Source organism: Opisthocomus hoazin, chromosome 4 (assembly GCF_030867145.1).
Source record: "Opisthocomus hoazin isolate bOpiHoa1 chromosome 4, bOpiHoa1.hap1, whole genome shotgun sequence".
Taxonomy (NCBI): domain Eukaryota; kingdom Metazoa; phylum Chordata; class Aves; order Opisthocomiformes; family Opisthocomidae; genus Opisthocomus; species Opisthocomus hoazin.
Genome location: NC_134417.1, coordinates 78,867,186 through 78,880,726, shown reverse-complemented (window position 1 = coordinate 78,880,726; position 13,541 = coordinate 78,867,186). Strand labels below are relative to the sequence as shown.

The 13,541-nt window shown below is 38.6% G+C and overlaps 1 protein-coding gene across 11 annotated transcripts in view; it reads left to right on the top strand.

Moving 5' to 3' along the window:
* The window catches only part of PARD3 (par-3 family cell polarity regulator), a 471,104-nt gene that overhangs the window by 446,375 nt on the left and 11,188 nt on the right, over nucleotides 1-13,541 (top strand). For all 11 annotated transcript variants that reach the window (XM_075419691.1, XM_075419690.1, XM_075419689.1 and 8 more), the window contains one exon: nucleotides 9,461-9,581. In XM_075419691.1, the coding sequence (XP_075275806.1) occupies nucleotides 9,461-9,581 (121 nt within the window). The remainder of the gene's footprint in view (nucleotides 1-9,460; nucleotides 9,582-13,541) is intronic.

The following is a 13,541-nucleotide window of genomic DNA, read 5'->3' as shown; positions in this document are numbered from 1 at the left end:
ATTGGTTAAGAAAAATCCCGCCTTACCTTCTGGTAAATAAATTAGCTTTCCTATAGCCTTTATCAGGCTAATTGTTTTGGTAAACCATTGAAGTGATATTACAAGTAAATATTGTATTCCTTCTGCAGCAAGAGAAATACACACTTTTGGGTATCTGAAAGCTGCACTTGGGTTGATACTAAGCAGCCCAACAACAATAAATATTAGAAATCAGGATTTCTAATTCAGTATTTCAAAACATAGCAAGACCCTTCACAATTACTGAGCATCCTGCGCAGTACATCTGAAAAAGAATTCCTGAGGAAAAGACATGTTTGACATTTGCAAGAGGAAAAATAAGTGAAATAGCTTGGATATATATATATATATATATAAGCAGTAAAAGTTGTGTTCTGACTGACTCACTAAATAACCAACTGAATTTTTGGATAAAGGTAAGTGCTGTTCTTGTCTATGCTTGCCTGGAATTGATTATTTTTTTTAATATCACTGTAATTTTATGGCAATTCCTAGTTTTAAAGTTAATCAAGACAGTGTGGTAGTAAAGCATGATTAAAACATCTTTTATTAAAATCTCCATCATTGGTATAAAATACTGAAAGGATTTATCCTGAAATCAGTTATTTTGCAAAATATCATATTGATTTTTTTTATTCTCCGTATGCAAATAATATTTAATTTAAAATCTTAATTAGTTTTTGTGCTAATCTGTATAAATCTGAGTGGTCAACTTTGTAAGAAGTCAACAGCCATGTGAATTTAGGCATCAATTCAAGGAATTAATCTTAGCTTTGATTTTCTTTTTTTTTTGGTGGAGTCATACGGGAAACTGCGTGCACAGGCACTAAATGATGAAACACTTAACAGTAAACTCAGATTAAAGTTTTATTTAGAGATTGCGGATTATTTTGTGCCAAAAATAAAACAATGATTCCACATTTCTCTGTGTTTTATATAGAATTTTTGATCTACTACTGATGCTCCTAGCAGAGGGAGTCTCCCTAAGTTTCAGATTTCAGAAACCGTGTGAAGCTTTGACCTAGCTTTGGTATCCTTAGGCCAGCCATTTTTATTTTGTTTGTTTTTAATGGACAACTTCTCATTTTGCACTTGGAAATTAGCCTATAGTTAGAGTAAGATACAATGTAAAATCAATCAAAATATTATTTGGAGATTCATAATGCAATAACACCTCTGTCAAAGAACAGAAATAATTATACTGTAATTATGTTAGCAGCTGGTAAGGACTGTGGGAGCCATGTGAACTTTGCCTAATGTATTATCTTTTTAAATGTTCAGGCGTTTAAGAGAGATATTTTTGTCTGTACATCACTGTTTCTTTAGCGATGTACTGCTTGATACTGTAGTTTTATTCATACTTTTAAATGTCATTTTTAGTGAGGGCAAGTGTTCACAAGAGTCAAAAACATTCTGTTGTGTTTTGCTGGCTGAAATACCCTGATACCTACCTAAGCATTTTCTGTTGTTAAGGAGAAATAAAAAAGCATAAACTATTTTTTGGATTTCCATGATAACGTATGTCAATGCATAAAGCAAGACCTAAATACCTTTTAGAGAAGGTTTTCTTGCATTGAAACAGGGCTAAATTCCACTATTTATTAACACAGGGTAATGGCGCATTATTTGAATAAAACTGCTCACTCAATTTTGATGAATCCTTCAAATCAAATGCTACAATCAGGATCTTTTTTTGTTTTCTATTTTTTAGTGTCTCTAGACTCCTCCCATGAAAAGGCACGGTGGCTTTTTCTACACTCTTGTGTTGGCTAGAGCTGGGCTCTGAAGCAGATTTTATACTGTAAAATGCAGTGTCACCACACAGCAGTAGCTGAGTCATGTAAAGTGTGCTAGAGAGAGCTGGGTTCTACCTAGCTGACAACATTCACACTGCGCGAGTGGTGTGGCCAAGGGACAGATGTTCCTTTCTCCAAATAGCTGCCGCGCTTGAAGAAGTCACTGCTCCGTGGCTGCTTGTTGCTGCCCCTCTGCTGAAGATTTCTGCACCCACGTCTCATCCAGAGAGGAGATCAGAGGGAGCTCTCCCTAAATAGCTTCCAGCAAAGCAGCTGGATTAGCTTAAACAGAGATGAAGGCTGACATGGCCTGAAGCCCACTACGGATCTCTCCGATGATCCCTTCTGCTGGCACAGGAATGGCGAGCTAGGTCCAGGAGATGATTTCTTCTCTGTGATGTTTTTTAAACGTCTTTGTATTACTGTGCCAGGCAGTCCTCCTTGTGTTGACACAAAATAGCCTGTGATGCCTAATTGTGGATGTTCATCAGACCTAACAGCACTGGAGCCATCATTGTCTGTTCCAGTTAGGATAGGAAGATACTTAGAATGTCAGACCCTGCTTCTCCCTGCATACCTCTGAAATAATTTTGTGGTTCATTTAGAATCAGAAAAGCAAATTTCTCCTTTGCTCGATCACGGCTATTTTTGTTTTATTTTCTTTTTCCATGATTTCTTAAATATTTGTGTGTATATTTCTGCCATTTCCTTAACACCTTCATAAGAAATTCACAGTTAGATGTCATGTATTTTCTTTCAGGTTACATGTGGTGTTCTCTTTTTTCTTTTTTTCTTCTTCTTTTAACTTGAAAAATGCAATACCCTGTGACAATGGCTGTAACAAGTTGTGTGTGGCTGAAAATTGGCTTGGCTTATATGTGCAAAATCTAACAGCTCCAAAGTAAGGCTTAGACTGCATGATAACCCAGTAGCTGAGTGTCTGTTTTCAGATGTTTATAGCAAGCTCCTAAAATCTCTGCTTTTCTTTTTAGTAGAAGAATTCCCGTTAAAAGTAAGACTGGATTTCTGTCTCCGGTGTGCAGGCTCTGACAGGCTAATAAGGAAGAGTGATGGTGGCAATAAAAAAGGGTCTTGGGTGCATTCTTCAGATTTCACTGGTTGTAAAATGATGGCCCTGCTACAGAAGGGCCACAGAGGGACTCGAAGTGAAATCTAGTCTGGAGAGTTTGAAGAGACTGTTGCGGTGCAGTGACCTCCCGATCAGCTCCGGCTCTCCACATTGTTTATGGCCATCGCGTCAGAAGCGAGTGCCGAATTAACAGCGTTTGAGACTACCTTTTTAACCCAGAGAATAGAGATGTATGGTTTTGATTTTTAATGATTTACTCTGTTGAAAACAGTGTGAGATGATCAACAAATCGCAATGTCAGAATTTGGAAATTAGTTTAATTCACTGAAGAAAGCAGGTGAGTTTTGGGACTTGCGTAACTTCTTCGTGGTATTGGAGTTGATGACTACCACTGTGAAGGGAAACTGGGAATGACATAAAACTTCCTGATGAGCTGATTTCATATGCATACATATTGACATAAATCCTAGGTTTTAAATCTGAGTTTTGATGGAATTAGTATGCTGAAGTGTGTAGATATGTGTACAGGTAACATGTTAGATCTTGCCTGTCACATTAATCCAATCCCTGAATTTAGCTGCCTTTAAAAACTGCAGGCTTTAAAGGATATATAATACTCTGTGTTCATTTAGCAAATATGAAATGGCAAGAAAGAAGGATTTTTATAACCTTGTGAGCAGTAGAAATAAGCCAAGATTGAAAGAGATCTGGGGGAAAAAAATTCAGATAGGATATACCCTTCAGCGTGCAAGAAGCTGCCCTTGTTAGAAACTAACTTTGCATACATAATTAATTTGAGCAGCACATTCCGTTTCTTACAAGTAGAAGAGAAATTGAATTCAGGTGTTTGGTGAACATATGGGGGATTTACTGTGAATTTATGACCTGTGGTTTGAGTGTAAAACCCCAAGATACTAGCTGATAAAACTTAATGAAGCTTGTGCAGAGAAGCTATTTTTATGTGCAGTTTTGTAATTGATACATTTTTGGTTTTTTTACACCTCTCTCCCACCTTTTAATGCCTTATTCCCAATAAATTCTTTGACACTTAAGAAAAATGAAAGTAGTGTAGGATAAACCTTTCTATGCCTCCTTCTATGGTACAACTGCACTGTGTTACAAGTATATATGTAGTCTAACAAATTTGATCTCTTGCTCAGCTGGTTTTTTTCTCAAACTGACTATGGTAATTTTGAAGTCATGCAACAGCTCTTTTATACGATGCCAGCCGTGGTTGCTCCTGTTTGTGGACCATGCCCATGTGTGTTAATGTCCTTGTGTTCGTGGAAAATCTGTTCCCTCGTGTCCCAGAGAAGGACCATATGCAGGGCACACTGGAAGGAGAGGACCAGCAAAATCGGTTACACTAACCGATTAAGTGCGTGGATTGGTATTTACATGTCAAAAAAACCCCCATAAACCAACATAATAAGAAAAGACCAACCTGCTCTGGCAAGCTGGTGGCAAGAGGGAGATGGTGCAAACTCTGTTGCTGCCCAGCCCTCATGGAGTACGGTTCTAACTTTAAGCCTGGTAAAGGGCATACTTTTGTTTTATTTTAAGTCCATGGCTTTTTGAGGCAACTTGACAGTTTCTGCTTGCCCACCCTCAAGGATGATCCAAAACAGACAAATCCATCTGCTTGGAGTGAGTACCGTGGCGAGAGGGTGCTTGAGTTTCAGTAAATATAGCAGAAGCTTTTATATTAGATTATCACCACTCTGCTTTCTGTTGGGCTGTTTTCATTCTGCTCAAGCCATGAAGGAAGGGGCCAATTTTGTAGACAGCTAGTTCTGAACTTTGGCAAGGGTGCGTGCTGCCAGCTAAGGCGAGGCCACCAGAGCGAGGACATCATTAATCCTCAGTCGGTTGGAAATAAACTCTTTTTCTGCTCCTCTCTACCTGTAGACACAGGTAGATTCAATTTCAGCTCTTGATTTTTAATATGACGCGCACAAAAAGGAAGTTATTTTATACAAATAGGTGATGGTTATTTGCCAGCTTGAAGTGAATAAGAACCCATCTGTGTTTTATAGCTGCTATCCAGAGATCTGAGCCAGAGGTCAGGCCAGCAATTCCCTGGCAGCTCAAATCTGTGTTAAAAGATTTCAAGGTGTAAAGAGCACTGTTTGTTTACTAACCTTTTGTCATTCTAGTCATGTTGCAACTGCCTAGTGGTGTTGTTAAGACCTTTTTCCATGCTTTTTCAGGCCAATAAATTTTTTTCCAAAGCCTCAGTCATCCCTGTTCAGTAGCATGTTTGTATCTACTTTATCACACTGAAAATCTGTCTGTTTTGAAAGGATTACAACTCTGTACATCAGTGCATGACATCACACTGAGACATTGCTTAATGATCTGAGACTCTGATGGCCATTGCTACGGCTGCTTGTTTCTGGAAAGATGTGACAGCTCTGGCCTACCTAAGCCTTTCTTACAGTTGCATTTTCAGCCCGTGCTGGTGGTTGTTTTAAAGTGTTTTAAAGCTGCGCTCACAAAATAGCTGAGTGTGAAACGTGCCATCTGCACATGGAAGGCAGTGGGGCGCCAAGCAGAGATGCGATGCAAGGAAGCCCAGCCACTTTGCAACCCAAGTTAACTTAGGCCCTAAAAGTCCTTCCATGGTTCTTTTTTCTTTTAAGAACTTTTAATAATGAATAATGACAGCACTTTGAAAGAAGAATGTCACCTGCATCCTATGCTAGGAGGTGCTAATTGTCTCCCATAAGTTCACACGCATCCTGTTATTAAGTAGGCATAGGCAAAGGCTGTCTGGGCAAGCTGTGCTTACTGTAGAGGGTTGTAATTCCAGTTTTGCTAAAAAGTTTAAAGCCAGCATAGGTCAAATCTTCAATAAACTTTGGATGGATTTCAAGCTAAACTCCTCCCTTCCTGCTCGTAGTCCTGAATTCTTTGAGGTGAGTTTGCCTTCAGATTTTCAGTTCGTTTGAATTAAAAGTTGAACAAAACATGGTGCATTTAGTTGAAGTTTTGAGGGCTTGCACCATAAATTTGCAAAAGTCAAAAGGGAGCTTAAGCAGCAGGAACACCTGCAGCAGTCTGTTGATATGACCCCACCTTTCTTGGATGAATTAATCCAATAAGTCAAAATTCATTTAGGTTTAGACTAGCTAAGGACTCTTCACACTGGATTTAACTTGTTTAGATCTGTCCCAAGGGATAAAGATGGGACTTACATAAAGAGCTGTAGATAGAACATCTCAGGACTGAAAAGGAATAAAGTTAGGTTTGCACTTTTAGGTTTGCACTCCACAAGTTGATTTGTGACAGTTTTTTGTTATGATTATGATTTTTGCATTGCCCTCCTTCTGGAAGTAGGAATTGTTGGCTGGGTGTTGAATGAAATATCAAGTGCATGTACCAAGTGTTCCCTGAGCACAGTGGGAGACATCAAAAACACAGCAAAAAAGCACCGATGATAAAATGAACTGGATGAATAGAGGCATGAAAAAAAATGGGAGACAGCATGGCAAGCCAGGATGGAGATGTGCAAGCTTTTGCTGGTGGGAAAGTTAGGGCAGCTGAATCATTTAACCTAGAGAATCAGAACAAGGTTGAGAAGGAAATGGAAATGAAAGGAAGCCGATGTGAAATATAGTCTAAGCCCTCAAACAATCTTTTCTTAAAAGTATCTTAGCCCCTGCTTAGCTGCCTGCCTTTACCCTTTTCTTCTTCTAAATAAAAATGTTTATTTTTTTTTATTATTATAAAACTGCTGGCTTGACCTCACTTTCTGTGTCTTGCAGACTTTTTGAGCACAAAGAAATTCGAGTAGATACAGAAGTGGTTTTGTCTTTTAATTTAGCTCGCTCTTTTCTGTGAAATAGTCCTTTTTTTAGAATTCACTTCTTTTGAAATTTTCTAAATTAGGGTCATGTCCCTTACTTTTCAGATAAAATAGAAATATTGTTAAAAGATTTATCTTTGCTGTTATCAGACCTTTTAATAACTTTGAATAACTTTTCTTAAATCAGCTTGACTTCTTTTACTTCTTTTTTAATTTTCTTTTTCTTTTTTTTATGTTTTGTAATTAGAATAAGCTCTGCTTAGGTCTGAAGACAAGTTAATCATAAATGCCAGGATCCTCCTTGTCCTTTGTTGTTCCATCTCTGCAGTGCAAAGGGTGTCAAATGTGTGCGTTTGCTGTTTGGGAGGAGACATACATTTTGGCTTCATGACATGGACACTGTGCATTTGCTTGCTGTTCCTCTGTTGATGTAATTGTTTTAATGAATAACAATCACAAAATGTGAAGAAGTCCTCAGATCTGTAGTAACCCTTCCAGTAGCCCATTTAGGGGATGGTAGATTGTGTCTGTTCCTTATAATCCACAGGGTTTAGTGCAGTACTTCAGAGGTTTACTTTCTGTTTTTGTCTGCCGTTGGATAATTGCTCCAGTGTCACTTTTGCTCTGTGATCTCTTACCGTTCAAAACAACCTTGATGAAGGAAAGCTGATTATTGACTGATCATCTTGAGTACTTCATGGTGCCTCTATGTGCTTTCCTAGTAATTTTGCACTGAAGCTCAATGGAATTTCTCTTTCAAAATGTTCTCGTACCTGAAATACTAATACTTAAAGTATCTTGCTACATTTAAGTGCAATTTATCTTACAGAAAACACTGTCTGTGTAGAAAGTATTGGATTGCTTGTTTGTTAGATTGACAATGCCAGTTTTAAAAATCAACAGACCATTTGAAAGTATTTTGCATGTCTTGTACTGGATTGTGATGATTACCTTTAAAATGTGCAGTATATGTCAATGCATGGAGAAAAAACACAAGTGGTTGTATAGTAAATCAGGGTAGAATTTGACAATAAAGAATAAATTTACATAACATAAAACTGCAAAATGAGATAAGCAGTTACACAAAATTAAGTTGAATTAAGGAAATAGAGTTAGCAACACACCTACAATGAAGTGGAAATTTTGAAAGTGCTCTGATGTTGCATTTCCACCTCTTCTAAATAAAGCATTCTTTAACTGTACTTTTCAAAATGGAAATTTGCACAGAGAAGTTGACCTACCCTACAAATAAAGCATTTCTTAAAGCTCCCATTTGAAAAAAAAAAAAAATGAAAGGAAATACTTCCCTAAATTCCTTCCTTTTCTTTGCCTTTGGTTTCAAAGAAGAGGGAAAAAAACCCCAAACCTCTTCAAAAATTAGCCTTTGCTAGAACCATGCTATTTTTTCTGTTTGGCCAACCAAACACAGATAAGCTCCATTTAATGGCCCTGAAAAGAGTGGGAGGTAACGTCTCAAACACCTACAGCCTCCAATCCACTGCACCTACCAGTCCCGAAAGACATGGAAAACAGTCACAAATGGACTCCATAATTGTCTCTTTTCATAGGAGAGAAGACATGGGATATAAATTCACTGTGTTTTATTGTACCCTGTGTCCAAGAACAGGAATCTGTGGAATTGCTTTCCATTGTCTCCCTGCAGATTTCCCTTTTGAAACAAACTAATAGCTGACCGTTCCTCATCAGCTCTTTTGAAATAGACAATGAAATGCAGGGTTTAAGAAGGCTGTAATAAGAGATTAAAATGCTTCTGGTTAGTCTTGATATAATATATTTGTTTGTCAGGCTTCCTGTGATTCCCACATTAACATGTTTGAAATATGGTGAGGGTTGTGGGGGTCGGGTGGGAGCCACACAGCTGGAAAAACAGCAAGGAGATTAATAAATATCCACTTTCCCTCTGCCCTGTGAAATAAACCATTCCTGCGCATATTTCATTATGGTTTCACAGAAACCTGTGCTATGGAGAGCAGATTACCTGTAGTAGGTGTTGTGGAAAAATGGATGCTTTTCAAGAATTCAGCGTTCTGGGGGTGCTGGTAGGCAGTGGTACCTCTCGGGCTGAGCCCTCCCCAGCCCCACAGTGCCCATGGGGCGTCAGCCCGCGCCAGTCTGCTGCCCGAAAGAGTTCCTGCCTACGGCTCTGTCAAATGGATTGCTTTTCACTGGCTCCCAAGCCTTTCAATGCTTTCAGACTGATCAGTTTAAAAGACTTGTTAAAAACACAACTAAGGGATGACAGGCATTATTGATTAGGGAAAATAATCACATTTTATATAAGTAGGGCCTTCAGACATTGTAATGAATTTGATGTAAATAAAGCTCTGACAGTACTACAGTTTATTGATTGGGAACAAGTGTCTTTCATGTTTATTCAGCAGCAGAGATCATCAGGACTTTTGTCTTAATTTCCCTTTATGTTAAGTCTGACACTAGTGCGTCTATTCCTCTGCATTTCTAGGAGTAGCATGTCCTGAAAAGATGCCAGCAACTTTTGATGATTTTTAGGAGTAGCCTCATTTGTCTTACCTTTACACCATCTGAAGTTTCTGTAGAAGTCAAACAGCATTAATAATTTAAAAAAAACTAAAGATCTTTGTACTACATGGTTTGAAATTATTTTTATGTCTGTACTCCTGCACCATAGTAGCAGTGCTGTGCTAAGAAATTACAGTCACAGATGGCAGTTCCCAAGTATATTGACCATTTCCATCCTCCCTCTTTTAGCAACAGATCAACCCCGAACAATCACGACCGGATACAGCGCCTGAGACAAGAGTTTCAGCAAGCAAAGCAAGATGAGGACGTGGAAGACAGGAGGCGTACTTACAGTTTTGAGCAGCCATGGGTAAGTGCACGGACTCCGTCAAATTTGGAAAGGTTCCCTAGCTCCCGCTGTCCCTGGGCTGGCCGGGAGCAAAGCGATAGGGACGCAGGGTCCCCTGCCTCCAGACTTCTGCCCTTTCTGTTATCCCCATTTTTAGTTCATTGATGTTTATTTTTAAATTTCTTCAGCCATCTGTCCTGTGTGCATATAATATTATTTGCTCTGTGTTTAGACCCTCGACTCTGTGAGTAACTGCTTGGGATTTTTTTGCCTCAAAGGCAGTATCAATTATTCTGAAATTTTCTAGGAAAATACGAATAAAACACGTACTAATGATAAATAATTTAGAAAGCACATGTAATCTTGTAAATGGTATTTTCTCTGAAGCAATATCACTGTGATTAATTCTTTTCCTTAACAGGAGAGCTGTGTATTTTCACAGTAAAAAAGGAGAGATATGCATAACAGCATGCTTCACAATGGTACCCTTTGCCACTTATATTAGCCAAGACAGTTCTGTCTGGAGATATACGTCCTAATTGATCATTTAAATCCTGTCCAATATGATCTAGCGATGTGATACAATTATGTAAATCCATGTGCTTATCTTGTTTAACATAATTGAATGAATCAGTGTTGCTTTTTAATCAATTTCATATCCTAAATTAGGATCCTTTAAATACGGGACAAATATTTTATTGTATTTTTGTTTAAAAATCTGCAATAAAGAAGGTGGACAATTTGCTTACATTTCCAAAAAAGTGGGAGCTGTATGATGACAGTGGTAGAATTTCTCAGAGCTCTGAAATAAGTGTAGGTGGTGGCTTGTTGTTACTTTGCATTACGATGCACACGAGACCAAGGTGGAAATAGCTGAAGATCTGCAGCTGTGTGTGTGACATCACTGAGAGCACGCTAGGTAACATCATAGTGCATATGACATCTTTGGTTGCCTGTTGTGTGGATATAGAGGATTTTTGGACTTTTCTTGGATCTTTGTGTCCTTGTCCATCTTAAACTCACCCATTTGAACCCGTGATATTTTTGACATGCAGCACGCAGAGGAACAAAGGTAAATGTATCCCTAAATGATCTGATGCTGCTTAAGATACTGTATCAGAGTATAGGCTTCTCTTTTCCCATGTTAGAAAACCTCTAACCTTCTCTGAAATTGAATAGACAAAATAAAAATTTTTTTTATGACGAGATGTTTTTGATTTGATGTGGCGAAGATGGTGTGATAGCTCACCACAGTTCTAGTGTAGAAGTTTTTGGGTGGAAGGGGATTGGATGTAGGAGGTACTTTCCATTCTGCATATCAACGGCTGTTTAGTCTCCAAATGAGAGATTTGAGCAGCATTCTTGGGAAAACTGTGTATGAGAAAAACTTGCACTCTTGAAGACTTGGGAACTTAACTACTGAAGGTCATGGGCCAAATTGTTGTATATCTAAATGCCATAGCAACTTTAGACAGGCAACTTGGCTTTTATTATAGTTTCTTGTAATGAGCGAGGAGGGAATTATTTGGATGACAGGCTGATTACCTTAGGAATGGAATAATTTCCTAAATTGTGGGTCAGAACATTGACCTTTCCTTTTTCTCTTACTCAAACAAATGGGATCTCTCTGTTTACTCCCCTTCTACAGATCATGCAAATGAGCTCAAAGTGACTAATTCAGCTTAATGTGTTAATATTAATTCTGAAGCTTATTGTTGCTTTTGTGGGAGTGTTCTGTTGTTAAATACATAGGTGACCAAATGTTTTATTTTAGGTATGTACTTTAAAAAAATTGGCCCAGAGTGGTTTTGAATCTTTTTTTTTGGATTTTCCATCATCTAGTCCAAGACACAGACTACACATGTAGTCAAGATCACAATGCTTGGAAAGGATAAAGCAATGATCTCACCCATTTCAGCAGTTCACAGTCATTTCGGTGTTAAGGAACCAAAACCCTCTCGCTTAAGCAGTGTGCATTACTTTAACATATGAGTCTAAAATGATGGGCTTTGTTAAGACACTCTCTCAAAACAGATCCAGATGTATTATTAAATACCAGTGACACAAAAAACTGCAAAAGTGGTTTATAACACATGTGCAAGAAAATATTCAGATAGATGCATCAACATCTTTTCAGTCTTCTCCATCTGTAAACTGTTGGTTGCAAAGCACAGCACTGAGAAGTGCACCTGTACGTGGACTGGTGTTGAAAAGTGTGTTTTCACCTGAGGGAGATGGCTTGCGCAGCCTATATAAACAAAAGGGTTTACATCCAGAGAAGCCTCTGAGCTGCAGGACAGCAGCCAGCTCTGACCTGGTTTGGGTAGAAAGAGAGGAAAAAAACATATGCGGAGAAGTGTGCTAGGAGGTGATAAGTAGTTTGCATTTCTCATTAACAAGCTGATGGGAAGGTTGAGGATAGGGAATAAAGTGCTGATGTGATGTGGGACTATTGGTTACTTTAAGCAAGTGTAAATGAACGGAAAGTTTGCGGTGTAAGTAATGGATACTGACAGAAATCTGGTAGATCTGAGGATATACAGAGGAGCTCGATAGCTCAGCAACCAACTAATATATTATCAAAATGATCCTGTGAACGTCACCAACTCCAATCCGTCCCAGATTATTAATGGCCCGTGACACAGGAGTCCAGCTACCTATGACAAATACCTTCAGTCTCCTCCAGGGCTTGGAGGCAGATCTCCGTACCGTGGAGCGGTACATCATGCTGGCTCTGAGCGATACCCATGGCAGAGAGACTGGCGCCTGACCCCATCCCTTTCTGGCTGTTCCCATCAGGTGAAGGTTATTTCTCTGTAGATGAGCAATGCCACAGAGCTGGACTTCTTGCCTGACTGTGTTTGCTCTGCCAGTAAACAAAATACTTGACCGCCTACGAGTGTTCATACAGCATCAGGCAGCTTAACAGACACAAAAAGTGATAGCCCTGCAATGAGATGACACCGTCTATTAAGCAGTGTAACATTTCTGCTCAAGGCCATTTGAATGACACACCATTAAGTTTTAATAACTAACTAACTATCGCAGCATCTCTAAAACCCACTAGTTCTGCAATTGTGTCAAAGCTTTATGGAAAAGGTTTTTGCATTTGTTTATTTTAAGATAACTTTCTCAGGCTTCATATTTTTTTTTCCTCTTGCATGGCTTTTTTATTTTTCGTGTTTCAAAACACAAGGTACAAGAGAGTTTCAAGGGCAATACTGTATGCCTGATGTTACACAGGGAAAAAAAAAAGAAAAATAACATGAAATATGATTAATCAATTTCAGTCCTGATGGTGTTAATTCCACTCACAGTTTGCAGAAATGTGTATCTGGGCATGTAGAATTTCATGGAATCACAGTATGTCTGCTAATATTTAAGGCACTTGCTGTTGCTATGACATTTTTATACCAATGCAGGATTCTTTTGGGGCTGATTTTTCTGTTCAGTATCAAAGTTGAGACTCTAGTTTTTCTTCTTTTCTGGGTAGTATTGGGTCTGCTGAGTTTTATCCTTGCTCGCACCAGTCCTGGTGTTTGGCGGATTTTGGTTCTAATTTGTTCCATAGCTTGTATGTTTGCCTAGTCACATCTTAATTAAGAGATCCCCCCCTTCAATTAAAAAAACACAGCATTATAGCCCTAGATGTCATGGGAGTGAACAATCCAATTAAAAAAGAGAATATTAAATGCATGGAAAACACTACAACTGCTTGCTAGTCCTACTCGTAGAAGCACATCGACTATCAAAAAACCCTACAAAGATACAGAGAGTACAAAAGTTGGTGGTTTATTTCTTCATCTTTAATAAAAAACATCAGTGCTAAAAATGAAAAGTGGCAATTTTCATTAGAAACACCTTCTTCTCCAGTCATCCCAGATCTGTTTGGATGGTGGGAGAAAATTGACATTGAGAGAGCAGCTGAGCAAACTCCACTTTAAATATTTAGGAGACAAATGAAAAGATTTTTTTTTCCTA